The following is a 19,336-nucleotide window of genomic DNA, read 5'->3' as shown; positions in this document are numbered from 1 at the left end:
AATCACTAATTAAGTGGTCGGTGGAAAACGGACATACCCGAAGAAAATAAAAAAGTATAGAAGAAGGAAAATATGGAGAAAAAAATAATCTGTTGTACATTAATATATAAAAATTTAGAAATATATAGTTATATATATGTAATATAATAGATCCCTCTCTGTTGGTTATTTCACCTATTTATATATATGTATATTCCTTTTCTTCAATGATTAATGACTGACAAACAGATAATATATCCTTCTAGAAGTCTCTGTGGTGTAATTTTATACATTCGAGGATTCTTATATATTACTCCTCCTCTCTAATTGGAAATTGTTCATGGGATGTTGTCTCTCTAAAATTTGTATAATTTTTTGATATTGAGTTATTTACGATCAATATTTATAAATGTACCTGAAATTCATGATGATCCCAAATGAAAGAGTGTGCGCATTCTCTTGTAGTTTGTTTGTTGTTATATATAATTAGAGTGTCAAATGAATATGTTTGAGTTAAATTTAAAGAAGTAAAAAAATGATCTAAGAGTCCGTTTGGATGGGCTTTAAGTTGGTTAAAACCAACTTAAAGCTCCTTTTTAGCTTTTGGACGTGTTTGCCTAATGCTGACTTTAAGCCATAAAGTTCTTAAAGTCAGTCAAAAATAAAAAGTTAGGATTCTTAACTTTTTTGTTCTAAGTGTTTAAAGTCATTTTCTTTGACCATAGAAATTACTTTTATATCCCTTATATTTTAACTAAATTCCCAAACTACCCTTTTTATTCTTTTAATCCTAAAATTCACATCATTTTCCTCATTTAAACACTTTTATCCAAACACTCAACTGCTTAATTATAAAAATAGCTTTCAGCTCTTCAAAATTCTAAAAGCACTTCATACATAAAAGTTACTTTTTAAGCCCATCCAAACGGGCTCTAAATTGATAAAAATCAATTTTTCGGGTTATAATGCATTTAAAAAGAAAAGTAACAATATGTATCAATATGAACATTTTGACCAAAGTATTAATAGCATGGATATTTTTTTATCAAAGTATTAATAAAAAGAGCATTTTAAAACAAAACTATTAATGAAAAACGTTTTTGTTGTATTTTACATAATTTAATGGCGTTTTTTCTTTTATCCTTTTTCGTATATTCCATGATTAACGTTTATGGTTTGGATTTTCACACCTCAATTTAACATGATATGGTTAATAAGGGATAAAATTCATTAGGTTTTTTCCTTTATCCTTTTTCGTATATTCCATGATTAACGTTTATGGTTTGGATTTTCACACCTCAATTTAACATGATATGGTTAATAAGGGATAAAATTCATTAGGTTTTTTCCCCACTTGTATCCTTATCTATATTATATTAAAAGCGATCTTTAAAATTTTGATTGAATTTTTTGTCCTTCATTAAAAGACTTCGCTTTAGACAAAATCGTCTTTTCATCAAAATATATGGTAAAGTGAAGAATATATTTTAAAAATAAAGGAGTCCTAAAATATTTGGATTAATAATTAAGGAGTCATAAAATATATGTAAAAAAAATATATTTTAAAATTTAAAGTTTACTATTAATGTTGTCATTAAAAGACTATAATAAATAAAATTATCATTTTACTATTTTTTAAAAATATTTAAGAATTTAAAATCAATTAGAACTTCCATATTTGAAGTATAATAATAATGTAGTAAATCATAAGGGATACGTAGAACCAAATATAAGCACTAAGGTGCAAGTTGAAGTACATGGAAGTAACAAGATTAGTCCACTTCCAATTCAGGTAGGAATCACCTTTAAAATTCATCAACTTTTATCATATAATAATTATTTTCTTATTTGAAAAAGGAGTTAAACTCAATAATAAAGGCACTAAGTACATGTTTGACCGCCCGTAGGACTACAATATGAAGCCCACAAGAAAATTTTCAATCATCTTCTCCGTTAGGAAAAAAATATTTTAAAAATAAGAGTCCTAAGATAGTTGGTAAGAGTAAAATCTATGGTGAGAGGTATTAAAAAAATTAATAAATTAAGTAGTCTTAAAATATATGTAAGAGAAAAATATAGTTTTTAAAATTTTAAGAGTCCTAAAATATATGACAAAGAGAATAATATATAATTAGAATTTTAAAGTTAAAAATTTTAAACTGTAATAATTCATATGTTTAAATTACTTATTACAGGACACTTTAATTTAATCGGCACTTTAATTCGAAAAGAAGACTAATTAGCATCTTTGATTATTAAATTTTTATATTAAGTATTTTAATTTATTTTTAAATAAGTGAGTAAATGATATTTGCAATTACATTAAGACGTTTTCTATCATAATCAGAATTACCTAACTCAATTCAAAACAAAATGACAGAGAAAAGATAGTTTGTGATAGAGTCACTTAAATGAAGGTGTTGTTCTTCAAGGCACATACATTAAAAGGCACGATGTAATAGACGTTTGAGAATATGCAAAAAAAGAAAAAAGAAAAGGAAGAGGCCAGTGAGAGATGTCAGATAGAGAGGCGAGCGACAGTGGAGAGAGAGAGGAGAGAGGCGAGGGAGGAAGAGAGGGAGAGAAGAGAGAAGAGAGAAGAGAGAAGAGAGAAGAGAGAAGAGAGAGAAATTTGCTATAAAATTCTAACTATATTTACGAATTGTAATTCGCTTAAACTATAGTTATGTACAATAAATACATATCACATGTTTGTCTTCCTATGTAAATTTTTCTATAACCAATTACTACGTGTTCAAAATATATTGATTCTAATCATTTTATCAATATAGTATTTTTATTTTCATTATTTGAATGAATTATGCATTTAGTATAAGGTTATAGTTTTTTTTTAAAACGGTTGTTTTTCTTATTGTTTTATATTAATTAACGCAATGCACACGTGCAAAACACGCACTCTAAACTAGTTCTAATAATGCAAAGAATGACTAATGAGGTAAAAGGAAGAGTAATATAAAATTGAGATAAAAATAAATAAATAAGAGTAGTTTATTTTTCAATTACTTGTCAAATTCTAAGATAAGATCAATTAACTCTCCCTACTATAAAAGAGGTATATATAACGATTTGTAGTTTGTCCTTGTATATACTTAGGGTATCAAATGAATCGATTGAGACACTTTAAATTGAAGATATATAAAATGAACTAAATTAATAAATAGACTAATTGAGCTGATTATATTTTATGGTTTAATTTCGTCACCTTTAATCATAATCAAACCATAAATTAAATTCTTCATCATATCCATTAAATCTTATGTGATTCAATTCACCTAAAGTTTATTTGTTATATAACTCTACCAACTCAACAATGACCCAAGCAAATAACTGAAAGCTAATGTACTTTTGTTTTAAAAAATATTGTTATCGATTTAAGTTATATTCCAAATTATATATATATATATATATATATATAATTTTTTTTTACTTCTTATTAAGAGCTTTTATCTTTACATTTTATTGATGACTCGAATTCATAATTTTAAAATTAGAAGTCCAAGAATATTTATCACATGAACAACCCCAATCCTACCGCCAAAGCTTGACTTTACTAAACTCCTCTGATCAAAATCTAGGAATTTATTGTTGTGTACATGTTAGGATTGCGTAATGTTTTGACAGAGTATTTTGATGAGTCATTTTACATTTTACCCTTTGAATTATAAGTCAAACAAACGAATCTAATACAATTCCAGTGACTTTACTATATTTTACACAAACTTATGTATAGTTCTGTGTCTTCTCTTTTTTTATTATATAACTAGTAGAGTACTCCCCAGACGATCTATCTTTATTCGTCTGGTACTCAACCTCTCTTAAGAAGGAATAAATAAAATAATAAATTTTATTTTATTATTTATTAAATATAATAAATTTAATATTTTGAAAATTAATCATAGTTAATAATAAGGATACATAAATTAAAAATTAAATGATAAATTAATTTTTAATTTTCTGAATTAAACATATAAAAATAAATATTTAATTTTTATATAGTGGACAAATAAAAATATACTCATTTTTTTTAAGGTGTCAACGGTATCAAGCAATATATACAGTACATGCATTATATTATTTGTGTGTGCACATATATAGTGAGCTGTCACGAGAGGGAGAAAGTAATAAAAAGTAGTACTCACTATTAGTAGCTAGAAATGAATCGAACGGCCAATATGAATGCATTGATGATTCAGTGTAGCAGTTGGCATTGATTTCCCACACCATTAATGCGAGCTTGAATTTAATACCCACCTAGCTCTTCCAATGTAAATTGCCATTTGTTTCAATATATACTTTTACGTTCTTGTTTGTTAGCAGTAACTCATTTCGTAGAGCGTATAAAAATAATATCTAAATATAATTTAGATATTATTTTTTATATATTATTTAATTTTATGTATTAATTTTTATCATTAACAAATTAATTATAAAACAAATATATATGCAACTATTTGTTGACATTTATATAAAACAAATTTATTTTTGAAAAAAGTATTGAAAAAATTTATGAATTTGACATAAATTATTAGTTTCATTTTAAACTATCGACAACCTTAAAAACATTCTTCTACTTAATTAATTAAATTTAAATACACTTTCAATCGATCACATAAATCGTGAGACTCCTAATAAAAGTGGATGGATGATTATACTGTATACATTTGGCACATACATTAGTAGTGCCTATATATATATATATATTAGACACACAAAACAAGGCCAAGGAGAAGAAGCCACATAGATAAAATTAAGGTTGAGGTAGGAAGGTTCTTGATGTTGTAGAGAGAGTAAATTTTGTGTTAATAATATATTTTTCAGTGTAAGTTTGTGTCTGAGGTCAAATGGCTGTGGTTGGTCATGTGTCTGTGATTTTGAAGCTTCTTCTCTCTTTACTTGTATGTCATCTCCACTTCACTACTCTCACTCAAGGTATTTATTTTCAATTCTCTTCTAGCTATGGTGATTTCATTTTTCTTCGTCAAAATCGAGGTGGTCGGTTAGTGTCAAATACTAGTATTAAAATTCTTGTAAAAGAGATCATGGATCTTCCCTTTTCACTTGTTTTTTGTTTTCTTAATTGATCATGCTCATCTGCTAATCGATCTATCCATCACAGATACACTTAATTAAGTTGCATGATTTGTTGTTAAAATTTCTATTTTTCGAGTTCCCACTAAGTCTTATCAGTTAAACCAAAGATTTTTACTAATTTTACTGCTAGGTTCGTCCAAATTTACGTTGCTTACTTTTCTTTTTATTTTGTACTTAAAAAAATTCTCTCTTTCGGTATTTGCTACAGTAGTTAAATTGGGAAGGGAGTAAGTTATTTAAGTATGAAATTGTGTGGTTATCTTATCTAAATAAATGGATAGATACTTTCAAAATATATTTTATTTATTTAATTATATTATCATCCATAGTTGCTCAAAATGTATAATGTTGGTTTTACTTGCTTTTACAGATGAATTCAAAATTTTTAATAATCTTCACCATTAACTATTAGTATTAAGTGCATCGAGCTTTTGCAATTTTGAATTCAGTTTTTTTAAAATTTAATATTTGTTAAAATTTCACTAACTTCTTTTTTATATATATAAATTCAATTGAGTCTCAATAAATCTATACGTACATTAAATTGAGAAGGAAGAAAAAAACTAGCCTAGTACCTGCATTATAAGTATATTCTTAATTTATGACAAGTATTGCCTAATTTTGATACAGCAGGAGAAGGGAGATGGGAAGATAAATACCCATTCATAAGAGAAGCAAGTACATTTTCAACATTATCATATTCTACAAACAAGGGTTATTATGACTATATAATAGTAGGAGGCGGCACAGCTGGTTGTCCTTTAGCAGCCACATTGTCACAGAAATTTAGAGTCTTATTGGTTGAAAGAGGTGGAGTTCCATTTGCAAATGCAAATGTGTCCTTCATGCAAAATTTCCATATCTCTCTTGCTGACACTTCATCTACTTCCGCTTCACAATTCTTCGTTTCTACCGATGGCGTTTTTAATTCAAGAGCTAGAATTTTGGGTGGCGGCACTTGTATTAATGCCGGCTTTTACACTCGCGCTGGTCCAAGGTACCTTTTTTCTTCGTTTCATTTTACTTGACTCATATATTAATATTTTTTTATTCATCTATTTTAATCAACTTCCTTTTTGGTATCATTTTTTATTTATATTCTCTTCGTCCCATATTAGATGGATTTATTAAAAATATTTGTCTCATATTAGTTGATCATTTACTAAATTAAAATAGAATTAATTAATTTTTTTCTATTTTACTCCTACAATAAATATGGCCGGCTTTTTGAATGTAGACAATTCCAATACTAACATTGATATAAACAAAGGATAAAATGGTAAAGTTAATAATTTCTTAATCAACTCAATGCTAAATCTAAATACAATAAATAAATAAAAACGGAAGGAATAATAACTAACTACCTAAAGTAAAGCTAGTAGTTAAATTTAAATGTCTAAAATATAATTAATAAGATTAATTTAATAACATAAATCTTTAATAAATACTCGATGAAAGTGTCCAAAGTCAATATGTACACACTAAAATGAAACGTAGGGAGTATGACACTTCTTGTCTTATCATGCATTTAATTTATATGTATATCACCTCTACAAAAAAAAAAAAGTACAGGTTTCTTGTTAAATAGTTCGTACATAGGAATATATATTTTTTAATCGAAAATTTATCAAAAAAAACTATATTCTATTTTTAATTTGTGGTAGGGTAGTTGTTATCATAGACAAAAATAATAATGCTACAGCCTAATTTTGAGTTATTCATGGCTGTTTGGTGGATGAATAATGAACTCCCCAACTAGAAAAATGAAATGAGCTTGTGGTTTTTTTAATGCCAATAAATTTTGGTCATATTCTTGTACTCACATTAAGTTAATTTTTATTGCTTCTTTGAACCAAACAAAGAAAGAAAAAGTAGTGGTTGTTAATTTTTTAAAGAAAAGTGAAAAGATGAAGCAAAAAAAGGAAAATATACCCACCTATTTGTATGGCCAAAAATGTGTAACTTAGTACGTCCTCTTTTTGAAAATGTCCACTTTTACTTTTTCAGATAAGAGATTGAGAGATAATTTATTACTTAGTTCTTAATTTACCTTTATTATTAGTTATAGTCATTTTTTAAAGAATTTAATTTCTTATATTCAAAGGATAATATAGTAAAATTATCAATCCATTCATTGTTTCTTAAAATGTGTGCGAAGTTAATACTGAACAAGTAAAAATGAATGTAGACGAAACTTTGTTTTATCAATGAAAAAGATCGAGTTAATTGAGAGAAACTTAATTCATTTCTATGTCAATATATGTCATTATCAAAAGTATGCGGACTAATTTTAACTAAATGCTTTAAGATTCAATTAATTAATGTGTGCCTTCACAGAAATATTTTCCATTTTGGTCAGCCTAAGTACAGGACCTTACCAAACATGATTTAGACTTTTGAAAAAACTCAACTACAATTATATTCCATTAATTGTCTAGTGAGACCAAAATATAGGGACCCATTACAAACCTTCTTTTTAGTTATATGACATATTTCACAGGAAATTTTAATACTAAGACGTTAGAGATTTGTAATGTAAGTTATAATTGAACTTTTTTAGGGTCATTTTCTTCTATTTAAATCATAAGTGGTTACTATTATTTTTACCATCTCCTCTAAATATAGCTGGGGTTGTCCTTATTAGTCCCGTGAAATCACGTTAAGAACACGTTTATAATGTCAATATAAAAAAAATCTTTACATGTAGCACTAGCGTGTGATAGGTCTTATTTCAAGATACACATCCCATATTTTGAAGGAAAGCTTACTTATAAATATCCTTTCAATGGCCTGATAAATATGAAAAAATAATAATTTAAACTGATGGTGTATATATAACTAAAACTCTTTTCAGATAGGCTTTGGTCACTACAAAAAAGTCTATTATTTTCCCATTGAAATTTCTCACTTAAAAATGTTCAGTGACTATTCACACATATTTTGATTGAATCAAATCAGTGAGAAAAGAAAAAATAGTAGTGTTTTCACACGAAAAAATTTAGGAAGTTTCTTAATATTTTGATGATAATCTGTTTACCACCATGTGTCTTCCAAGTAAGTTGGTTCGATAAGAAATCATATTTTATAGCACAAATTTCCCATTGATTCGTGGTAAAAAAAAGTCTCTATTTCTTGTATTTGTGGACATGAAGCTTTAAGGCATTGTCCTTGATTAACTGATTAAAGATAGAACTTTTAATAGAGTATTTGAGACATATATATATATGATGGCTGTCTTCTTTATTTCTTATCCTTGAAATAAAGATTTGGTAGGGAATGCAATGCACAAATATTTAAAGACATAGCAGAAAATGAGTGTACATGTTTAAATTGAGCCCATTGTCTATTAAAACAGGCCAACTACCAATCTTACATAGTCATTTATTGTACTTAATACTATCAAGGACAATAAAATTTAAGTTCCTTATTTATGATGTTTATTCCGTACTATTGTTTAAGCATGGGTGGTTAGTGATGAATCCAAATATGAAACAGAGAAGTAGGTGCACAAGCAGTTAATGTCTTGTCCTAATGCTAGCTTACATGTCCTAAATATAAGTAGTCGCATTGATGGAACTAGAAATTTTTTTATTTTTTCTTTCAAGATTGGGTATTAGTATTAATTAGGCGAGATGTTTAATGAGTGATGATAAGGGTAGTTTACACAAATACTCTTTATGTTTAAGGTGGTTGCAAAAGTTCCTTCCAGGACATATGATAAAGAACGGTTGCAAAAAATCTTAAAACACAGATAATATGGATGGGAAGTAGTAGCTTGAATTGACCTTCAATACTTTTGTCCAGAACTTAATCCATTCTTTATACTTTAGATTCCTTTTATCTTTACTATTTTTTGTCTTGAATTAAAGGGACAATTTTTTTCCCGCTACAATTTTTTTTCCCGCTAAAGCGACACGTATTTTGGGACGGTGGGAGTAAATCAAACAGGCTCCAAGTACCGAGTCACAATTGTTGTGTTAGAGTTATAAAAAATTGCAGATCATACATGTTGACGTTGTGATCTTCTTGAACTTGCAGTTACATCCAGAAAGTAGGTTGGGATTCTAAATTGGTGAATGAATCATATCCTTGGATTGAGAAACAAATTGTTCATAGACCAAACTTGGCTCCATGGCAAGAAGCAGTAAGGGAAAGTCTTCTTGAAATTGGTATCTCACCTTTCAATGGATTCACTTATGATCACATCTATGGAACCAAGGTTGGTGGGACCATATTCGACCGTTTCGGACGTCGTCACTCTGCTGCTGAACTACTTGCCTCTGCTAATCCTAAGAAGCTGGATGTGTTGGTGCATGCTATAGTTCAAAAGATTGACTTTGATACATCAGGTACGTCTCGATTAGTTAGTTAAATGTATCCTGAAACACGGAATTTGTGTAACAGTAGTAGTAATAACCGGATTGAAATAATTATGTAGGAAAGAAGCCAAGAGCAGTGGGAGTCATTTTCAAAGATGAAAATGGGAAACAACACAAGGCATATCTTTCAACGAGGAAGGGAAGTGAGATTATAGTGTCATCTGGTGCAATTGGGAGCCCTCACATTCTGATGCTTAGTGGAATTGGACCAAAGGCCGAATTGGAAAAGTTGAACATCCCAGTGGTTCTTGACAATAAGTTCGTTGGTCAAGGCATGTCAGACAACCCCTTAAACACGATCTTCGTCCCCACAAATAGGCCCGTTGAACAGTCACTGATTCAGACCGTAGGGATTACTAAAAAGGGAGTCTATATTGAAGCTAGTAGTGGATTTGGACAGTCTGGAGATAGCATTAGTTGCCATCATGGAGTCGTTTCTGCTGAGGTTAGTAGCAATGTTTCAACTTCTATGAATCACATCCTGATCGGATTGTTGTTTCCCGTTGTTTTATAAGGTATCGTTTCATTTTTTGGTTTGACTGTATTGTACTAGTCTTTATGTCCATTAATCATGGTTTTCCTCGCATTTTGGAATAACCAGATTGGGCAACTGTCCACCATTCCTCCAAAGCAGAGAACACTTGAAGCAATTGAAGCATATCGAAGAAGCAAGAAAAACATACCACACGAGGCGTTCAGAGGAGGTTTCATCTTAGAAAAGATAGCATTACCTTTGTCAAGAGGGAACATTAGCCTGGTGACTACCAATCCTGACGACAACCCTTCCATCACCTTCAACTACTTCAGCCATCCACGTGATCTAAAACGATGTGTAGATGGAATACGCATTGTGGAGAAGATCGCGAAATCTAAACACTTCACCAACTTCACACAGTGTGACAAAGAGACATTAGATAGGCTGCTTAACATGAGCATCCAAGCTAATGTTAATCTCATACCAAAACACACTCATAACACAGAGTCCTTAGAACAGTTCTGCAAAGACACTGTGATCACAATATGGCATTACCATGGCGGATGTCAAGTTGGAAATGTGATCGCCCCCGATCACAAGGTTCTTGGTGTCCATAGGCTCCGTGTCATCGATGGTTCCACATTCAAAGAGTCGCCAGGTACAAATCCTCAAGCCACAGTGATGATGATGGGCAGGTAACATCATAATACTACAAACTACTCCCTAGGTTTCAATTTGTTTGCTTTACCTTACTTTTTAGTCCGTTTCAAAAAGAATTCTCTTTCCTTTTTTGGCAACTCTTTAATTCTAACCTTCTAAATGACATGTTTAAGACCGCAAGATAAAAGGACATTTGGTAAATTCCACATTTCTTTAATTTAAACCACAAGATTCCAAAGTCTTATATACTTTCTTAACTCCGTGCCAAGTCAAAACCAGGCAAACAAATTGAAACGGAAGTAGTAACTAAAATGCTATACGTAATACGACAGTCAACTTAAATCATTTCCCGCTAATTTTCTCATGATTCTAGTTGTCCCATTTGATGCAGGTACATGGGAGTGAAGATTCTAAGAGAGAGATTAGGAAGAGCAGCTGGTTTGTAAAGACTTACACAACTTTGAAGTAGAAGAAGATTAGACCCATTCTTTTAGTTTGTTTTGTTGAGGGGGTGTTGAATCAAGTGGAAAGAATTTGCTGCTGCTTCTTTTTTAACCAAAGACTCTAGGTTTTTACCATTCTAATTCTTAGCAAGCATGTGTAGTCTGTCAAGATTGGCTTGCCATTGAAAAAAAAAGTGTGTATGTGTGTGTATGGGGTTGGAATTGGAACTTTATGTGCTGTTGTGTTCACATTGTAATGTGTATGAGTATGACGTTCATGCTTAATTATTATTTAACCTTGCATCTATATTCTCATCTCTAGCTATCAATCTTTTTGTACACCGTCAGTGCATATAACTTGAACTCTTTCTGTATATGTTATTTCATGAATTTGAACGACTTGCAAATATGTCCATGCCATGTGAGTTGTACTAATAACTCAAACAATAGTCATTAGGTTGATACGGCAGTAAATAGACACAGAAGCAGTAACCATCATGCTGTAGAAATAGCAATGAGAGTTCAATGATACTGCAAACAAACAAGTTTTAAGAGGTTTACATTACTCTAGCTAAATGAATTCATGCCAGAATCTGTCAGGAAAGATCAACCCTTTGAGAAATGAAAGGAATATCGATATATGTAGATACGAATGGTCCTTCTGTTTTACAATTAGTAATGGTCAATTTGATTAATTTCCTGAGTGAAGTACTGGTAGAAGGGGACTGGAATTGTGGTCTACTGGTCACAACACACATAAGATTTCAGAAAAAGAAGAAAAGGAAAACAGACAATAGAGAATGATCAGTACAACAACAACATACTCAGTTTAGTCCCCCCATGAGCAATACTATGACTACTAACATGAACAGACTGCAAAACACACTACTACGTACTAACCTTCTACCAGAATTTGTGTCCTCCACACCCCTTTATCTAAGATCATGTCCTCGATAAGCTAAAACTGCACCATGTCATATATAATCACTTCTCCCCATTACTTCTGAAAATAGCTTCAGCTATTAAAAACTACAAAATAAGCATGAATTTCTTAATAAAAAAGAGGAACTACAAAGTTGTAGTCGTACATTAAGTTTTGCACTTCAAAGTAGAGAGAAGTACATAAAATGGACATTTTAAATCATCTGGCATTGAAAATACTAATACAAAATATCAGGTTTAAATCTTCTTATATATCTACAGACAAGATAAGACAAATCCAGGAGCAAGAACACAGAACAACAATTTCATGTTCTGATATAATATAGGACTTTATGATTGTTGCTAAAAGTTCTCGTCATGTTTTTGATGAAAAACTATGTTCACTCATGCTGCCACTTGAAAGAACTCTCAACCTTTGCCAGAAATTCCTTTTTCTTCCCATTTTCAAAGGAGCAGAATTGAATTGTCTCCTAAAAGACTCAGATTCTAGTGTTTCATATCTAGCTGATGCACTCTTTAACTCTGAAGCTGACAATGCCATTTGGACATTTAAAGGAGAATCAAAACCTGGAATTGGTTTATGGGCTAATGAAGTGTCTGTCATAGAAAGGTCCTCGCGGCTGCAGCTTCGCGACATAGGCTCTCGTGTATCATCAAATTCATCACATACTAATTTCAAGGCTTGAACCACTTCTCCCATGAAAGGGCGATGTGATACTTCTGGCTGTACACACATTGATGCTATTGCTGCAACTTTGCTGATGCTCTCAATTGGGATATCAGACTCTATAGCTTTATCTATTATTATTTCTAAACCTTCCTTGGTTGTCAGAAGCGGACGAGCCCAGGCTACAAGATTTTCTTGACCTGGAGGCTGTGATAAATCCACAGGTTTTCGTCCGCTTAAGAGCTCAAGGAGAACTACACCATAGCTATAAACATCACTTTTCACCAGGAGATGGCCAGTCATTGCATATTCTGGAGCTAGGTAGCTGCAGCAAATAATTAGCAAAAGTTAGGTACAAGCCAAGATCATATGTTGGGATTCTTCGCCATGTTGCTTATTAGCAGAGGCGGATACGATATAAATGTAACGGGTTTAACCATATAAGCAGACCACTAGTCCGATATGGCATATCTGCCTAACTCAACCCCAAAAGTTAACTCATGAAGGAAGAATTGTCTAAATCCATATACGCAGACCATTGGTCCATTTTCCAACCAATGTGGGACTCTAACCTACTCTAACAAGATCACAAAATCTGATCGCGTCAAGTTCAAATTTTGACTATGCTTCTGCATATTAGCGATGTCGCCTGTCAGCACTAGTAGAAGTATAGCAAGACAGAAAACTTCTCTCAATGAAAGAGTGCATAATGCATACCCAAATGTGCCCATCACATGAGTGGAGATATGTCTGTTTCCCTCCTCCAGTGCTGTTCTAGCCAAGCCAAAGTCTGAAACTTTTGGTGTAAAATCATGTTCCAGCAAGATGTTACTAGACTTGAAGTCCCTGTGTATTACACGAGGGCTTGAGTCCTCATGCAAATAGGCCAATCCTCGAGCTGCACCTAATGCAATCTTCATTCTTTCATACCAATCAAGAGGAGAAGCCTCCTTATCAATTCCTGAAAGAGAAAAAAGATAAACCAAAAGCACTTATTCAACCGGATATCTAATGTATGAAATTTAAGTTCTCGTGTATTCATTTGTCAGATATGTACCAACCATGTAAGTGTGACTCTACACTCCCATTAGGAACAAGTTCATAGACCAGGCAGCGACAGTTTTCCTCTGTGCAAATACCTATCAATTTGACCAAGTTTCTGTGATGCAGCCTACTAAGCATCTCAACTTCTGCCAAAAACTCACGGCCTCCCTGCCGATCATCTCTTTTTAAAATCTTAACTGCTACTTTCCTTCCATCATCAAGGGTTCCACTGTACACAAGTCCAAAACCACCTTCCCCAAGGACCCTTGAAATGTTGAAGTTGTCAGTGGCTCTCTCTATATCGTTTGTACTGAAAATTTTCGCAGTTCCTGTGTAAGCTAAAATACTAGAACTGAAGGACATTGATTTTGAGCTGGGCTTACTGCCCAAAAGCATAGATCCAGTACCACCTGTTCAGTATATATTCATTAGTTCTAAGACACATCATGTAACAGTTTATCTGCATTTTCTGTTTACTACTCCCTCCGTTTCGATTTGTTTGACTTGAAACAGAGTTTAAAAAAATAAAGGAGACTTTTGAATCATGTGGTCTTAAACTAAAGATATGTAAATGCACCAAAATGTCCTTTAATCTTGTGATCTTAAACATGTCATGCAAAAAGTTGAAATTAAAGAGTAGTCAAAAAAGGAAAGAGACATTCTTTTTGAAACATACTAATAAGGAAAATAAGACAAACAAATTGAAACAGAGGGAGTATATTTCAGATATTGCATTTTCTATCAGTAGAATTTACCTGATGTTTTCCCCTGGGAGGAGATTAAAATATGTGGAGGTCGCTCGGGTGATTGAGCATAACATCCGCGCTTAAACAACAGAAGCCAAATAAATCCCATGCAAACAACAAAGGCTGTGATTGATGAAAGGACAATCACAATGATCATATTTCTAGCTATACCCTTCTTTCTCATTCTTGGAACATCTACCCCCAGAGGTTTGATTGTCATTCCACCATTTTCATTGCCAGGATAGGCTGGTAGATCATCAATAGTAGCACTGCTCGAATGACGTGAAGGCGGAGAAGGTGGTAACCCTGCAAAAGAATCAACTTTATAAGAACTCAAACAATTGAATACGTATAACACTAATAAAGTGCAGAGACACGGTTATCAGAGAATGGAGAACAAGCAAAATCAGCATGATAGAACTAATTTAGCCAGTGAACATTGACATTATAGAAATAACAACCAATTAAATATTAATGGTACTAATTGACAACCTGGATAACGGACATAAACCATCTCATAGGCACCAAAATCCGTAGATTTAATGAATACCGCCCTCTTCCAGAACTTCTGGTAGATGGAAAAAGCAGTGGCAGCATCAAATTTTCCATTTGTAGGAACCAAGTTGATGTGTACAATTGTTTTCTCAAGCTGTTGATCAGCTGCATTTGCTCCCATAATATGCACTTGACTCATGTTTAGCGAAACGCCAGCAGCAATTTCCTTGGCTAGCTCAGATACCATAGGAAAGAAGGTATAGAGTGTGACACTGAGGCGCACCGCTACCTGAATGGGCCACACACAGCCGCAGGGTGATCCAGGAGGTGTGTACGTCAACGGCTCAGTGCATGTCAAAGAACTGCAATCTAAAAATCATACATTTTACTTAATCAAAAATGATAAATAACGGAAACACAAAGAACATCAATAAGAGAGCTAAAGGCACTTGTCTAAGTACCATGATTTGGAGGCGGTGGTGGCAGTGTCATCACAGGTAAACGTGGTGCTCTCAGTTTCTTTCCTTTTATAGATGATCTCGATGGCGATATTGTAGGTGTACCCATCGGAACTGACAACAATACAAAGAATCAGAGTTAGCATTTGTTAAGTGTTACTTTTTATTACAAATAAGAAATGAGATGATGCATTAGCATTAATATTTAGATACATACTTCCTGTGTGACTAGGTTGGATTATCGGTGATGATACAGGTACCCAACTTATTGAAGAAGGAACAGGAGACGTGAACGGAGAGATTGAAGGACCTATATGTTTTATGAAAAGAAAAAGATAGTCACTTGTTTAGGTAAAACCAAAAAAGTTAAGCTAATCTTTGAGCCATCCAAAATTATTTTCTATTTACAAGACCGAAGGCAATATGTTTTTAGAATAGCTTACCTGACCAGCTTGAGCTCGGTGGATGAAGGGGATCATATGGTTTAGACGTAAAGTCAATGTGTTTGTTTCTCCTGTTATGATGCCTAATATAGGAGATTGAAGGTGCGGATGCAGAACTGTGTGCTTGCTTTCGGCCAGAATTCTTAAAATGGGGTGAAGTTGAAGGTGCATCCGCGTAATTAGATGGTTCCATGATCTTGTGCTGATAAGTAGCTGTAGAACCAAATCTGACTATCAGGTTATACTAAAAAAAAAAAAAAAAGGACAGCCCGGTGCACTTAAGCTCCCGCTATGCGCAGGGTCCGGGGAAGGGCCCGACCACAAGGGTCTGTTGTACGCAGCCTTACCTTGCATTTCTGCCAGAGGCTGTTTCAAAAAATAAATAGTTCTAGCTATTGAAAATACCTTTAGTTGGATGATGATATGGCTGTGGAGCACTGTGAAATGCCTCGACATGGAGCGCAGCAGCAAACACGTCATGTCTCTTCCAGCTAGAAGTTGGAACGGGAGAAAAATCTACAATGTGTAAGCAATCCAACATTATATCAAAAGATCTGCTAGTCAGGAAATATCTATTACATTTTACATGACAATAGCTTTTTGTCATTTTCAGGTTTATACACATTTTTGCATAGCAAATGTTGTTTATAATATCATAGAAACAAACTTTAGGTGGCCTTAAGTAAATGAAGACACACGAGTGCTAACATACGAGGAGCATGACTATAAAAGGCCTCAAAATGACGAAATCAAAGAGCATATCCTCGACTTCTGTAAGCTGATGATATATTAGGGCAGAGCTTGTGGTGAAAAGGGGAACGTGAAAGGGGGAACATCGATTTCTTTTGTGACTGTTTGGCTAGAGAAATTTGCTCTGATTTTGCTCTCAGGATGTAAAGGGAGAATGTTGTAAAGGCGTTTGCCATTATCAAAAAGGGGGAAATTGATAATGCTCTTGAAGTTGGTTTTGATGATTTGACAAACTCGGGGAACAGGTCGAGGACCTGTTCCCTTTGAGTACTTCTTGCTGATAATGACAGCAGACAAATAGTACATAACAGATCCTGCCAAATCTTTAGGTCTGTGTGTACGCGGCCAAGTCCCTGCGCAGAAGGTCAGTTGTCTAACCAATACAAATCGTCCACCACATGGTATATCGGTGATATATACATTCTTTACAACATTTTCACATTTAACTTTTTGAATCTGAAAAAGGAATATCCATTAAACCTCATGCTCTCAAGTATTGGAAATTTTCTCTTGAAGAAGCCAAGTATCTAATAGAGTTACCAGTGTTTTTGTTCTTGTTTTAGAGTTGTAATTTTTTGTTCTTAATCTTGTAAGGTCTACTTCCTAATTTGTAAAGTAAGTTAGATCAGCTCTCATTTGTTATCTCTTTTGTTCATCTTGTCGATTGTCGAAGTAACTAGAGCTAGTTATGGAGACCACCTGAACTCTAAATCATCTAGGAGGTTAGTGATTTAGGAAGCAATAGAGTTATTGTTTCAAGTCTGTAACTGAGTTGTTACAAGGAGTGGAGAGGGATTGTGAGTACAATTCCTAGGTTACAATAGCTTGTAATCTGAATCTCGGCTCAGTTGTTCTAGTGAAATTTGAGTTGAAATCCTGTGGGACAGGTCGTGGTTTTTCTCCCTTGAGCAAGGAGTTTCCACGTAAAAATCTTGTGTCTATTTTATCTTTCTGTTCTTTAAGTTTTTGCACTAATTTCTGATAAGGGTCCCGGTCCCTACTGTTCTTGTGGAAGCATACATTCTAACAACTTCCTTTCTAGTCTTAACAGTGTATCGAAAGGCAGTTCATATCTCTAAAAATTGTCATGAAAGGACTAATGTCAGAGCAAGATCTGGCAGCTTAAGGATATATGGATACAGTGTATACACTGACAGATGAAATAGATGTACATTTGAGAAGTAAAGCACTAGATGGCAAGCATTTTAGAATAAACGACCATTGTAGAGGTCAGAGATCAAACACATTCAAACGGAAAAAATGTCACCTTCTTGTAGTAGGGATTTACGTGATCCTACATTTCTCTGTACACTAAGATCAATTCGTCCGTCCTTGAATTTGAAAAATGCAGAAGCTGCTGTTTCCAGTGAATGTAGATTGAATCCTGCAATGGTGCTAAAGCTACTTAGTAACTCTAGAATACTCATACAAAACTAGATCATCACTTCATATTCCTACTTAATTCCTAAAGCCATCCATTGCATTTACTCCAATTTCTTTTTATCTTTTCCTTCCATATCTTGAAAACAAAGAAAAAACAACTAAACTAGAAGTCCAGAATCAGCGAAGCTTATAATCAACGGGTTCAATTCAGTACACGTAATATACATATGTGAGAGTGTGTGTGAAACACTAAGTATACAACACATTTTAAATTTTGAGCCCTTAGTTATACAAGGACGAGTTCAGTACTAAGATTGAACTCATTAAGTTTAAATCTTGGATCCGCCACTTGACTGCAACAAACACGAATCCCCATCTTAACCCTCTATCTTAACCCTCTTTCATTGGAAGAGCAAACTCACAATCAAAGCCCTTGCCCAAACAATCAAGAATTGCATTGTTGACACAACAATAACAACAATATACCAAAGTGTAGTCCTACAAAGTGAAGAATAGAACGTACATAGAACTTACCCTACCTTAGAGACAGACATTGTTTCCAATAGAGCCTCGGTTCAAGCAAAAACAGTCCAAAAACAAATAACGGAAATGAAAGCATAACAAAGCATACTGAGTAGTAACGTACAAGAAACAACATAAATCAAGGTACAAGAAACTAACTACAGGACAATGTGATCACAATATGATACCTGCAGATAATTGGACTGAGAAAACACTTAGAATCACCAAGAATTTCAGCAACATGAAAATCTGCAGCAACCCCATTTCCATCCTCAAGAAAAATGCAGAGAGGATCAAATTACAAAACCATTCATTGGTCTATCAAACCAAGAAAAAAGAATTTGAATGAAAACTGTACTATTTTAGTACAATGTGGTCAGAAAGAACATGATTATATGTTACAAGGACTACAAAAATACAAGTGTCTTTAGCTTATGAAAATGAGACCCCAAAAATGGTACTATTAAGAACCCTGTTTAAGTTTGGTGGGGAATAAGTAGTAATAAAACCACAAATTTGTCATATATTTTTTTTTTATATTCTTGGAGTGAAATAATCATAAAAAGGGGGTTTTAAAGACTGTTAAAACTGATCAAAGGAAAAAAAAAAGATATAGTACGATACTAGAGGGTTGATCAAGAAAAGAGCTAAAGCTAAAGCAAGAGAGACACTGTGAAAGAGAAAAGCTCTTTTCTTTTCTTGTGGGGGATGAAAGAAACAAAGGATAGAGAAGAAAATATTCTTCTTTGAAAATTATTCATAGATCCATTTGACATGATTTGTTTAGTTGAAAATTACTAATAAACATTGAAAATCTCTTCAGTTGAGATTGTTGACA

General features: G+C 32.9%; 2 protein-coding genes across 3 annotated transcripts; one reads left to right on the top strand and one right to left on the bottom strand.

Annotated features, from left to right (window-relative positions):
• The first annotated feature begins 4,601 nt into the window (after positions 1-4,601).
• Positions 4,602-11,355, top strand: LOC129896723 (protein HOTHEAD-like). Of its 2 annotated transcripts, none has more exons than XM_055972678.1 (6): positions 4,602-4,929; positions 5,725-6,088; positions 9,130-9,440; positions 9,530-9,915; positions 10,072-10,640; positions 10,997-11,355. In XM_055972678.1, exons 1-6 carry the CDS (start codon positions 4,842-4,844, stop codon positions 11,049-11,051), a joined length of 1,773 nt encoding a protein of 590 aa, XP_055828653.1. In that variant the 5' UTR covers positions 4,602-4,841; the 3' UTR covers positions 11,052-11,355. The 2 variants fall into 2 exon arrangements, with proteins under 2 accessions (XP_055828653.1, XP_055828652.1); XM_055972677.1 differs by having other exon boundaries at positions 4,603-4,929; positions 5,722-6,088.
• Positions 11,356-12,167: 812 nt separating this feature from the next.
• LOC129895806 (receptor-like serine/threonine-protein kinase ALE2) lies at positions 12,168-19,274 on the bottom strand. Its single transcript, XM_055971577.1, has 11 exons — positions 18,687-19,274; positions 17,861-17,977; positions 16,249-16,359; positions 15,844-16,056; positions 15,618-15,710; positions 15,404-15,514; positions 14,940-15,311; positions 14,457-14,753; positions 13,719-14,111; positions 13,375-13,618; positions 12,168-12,982 (listed from the first exon to the last, which is right to left on the bottom strand). Exons 1-11 carry the CDS (start codon positions 18,766-18,768, stop codon positions 12,346-12,348), a joined length of 2,670 nt encoding a protein of 889 aa, XP_055827552.1. The 5' UTR covers positions 18,769-19,274; the 3' UTR covers positions 12,168-12,345.
• Positions 19,275-19,336: the final 62 nt, after the last annotated feature.

Source organism: Solanum dulcamara, chromosome 7 (genome assembly GCF_947179165.1).
Source record: "Solanum dulcamara chromosome 7, daSolDulc1.2, whole genome shotgun sequence".
NCBI classification, from domain to species: domain Eukaryota; kingdom Viridiplantae; phylum Streptophyta; class Magnoliopsida; order Solanales; family Solanaceae; genus Solanum; species Solanum dulcamara.
The sequence above is the reverse complement of the archived record's forward strand: the minus strand, read 5'-3'. Positions and strand labels throughout refer to the sequence as shown.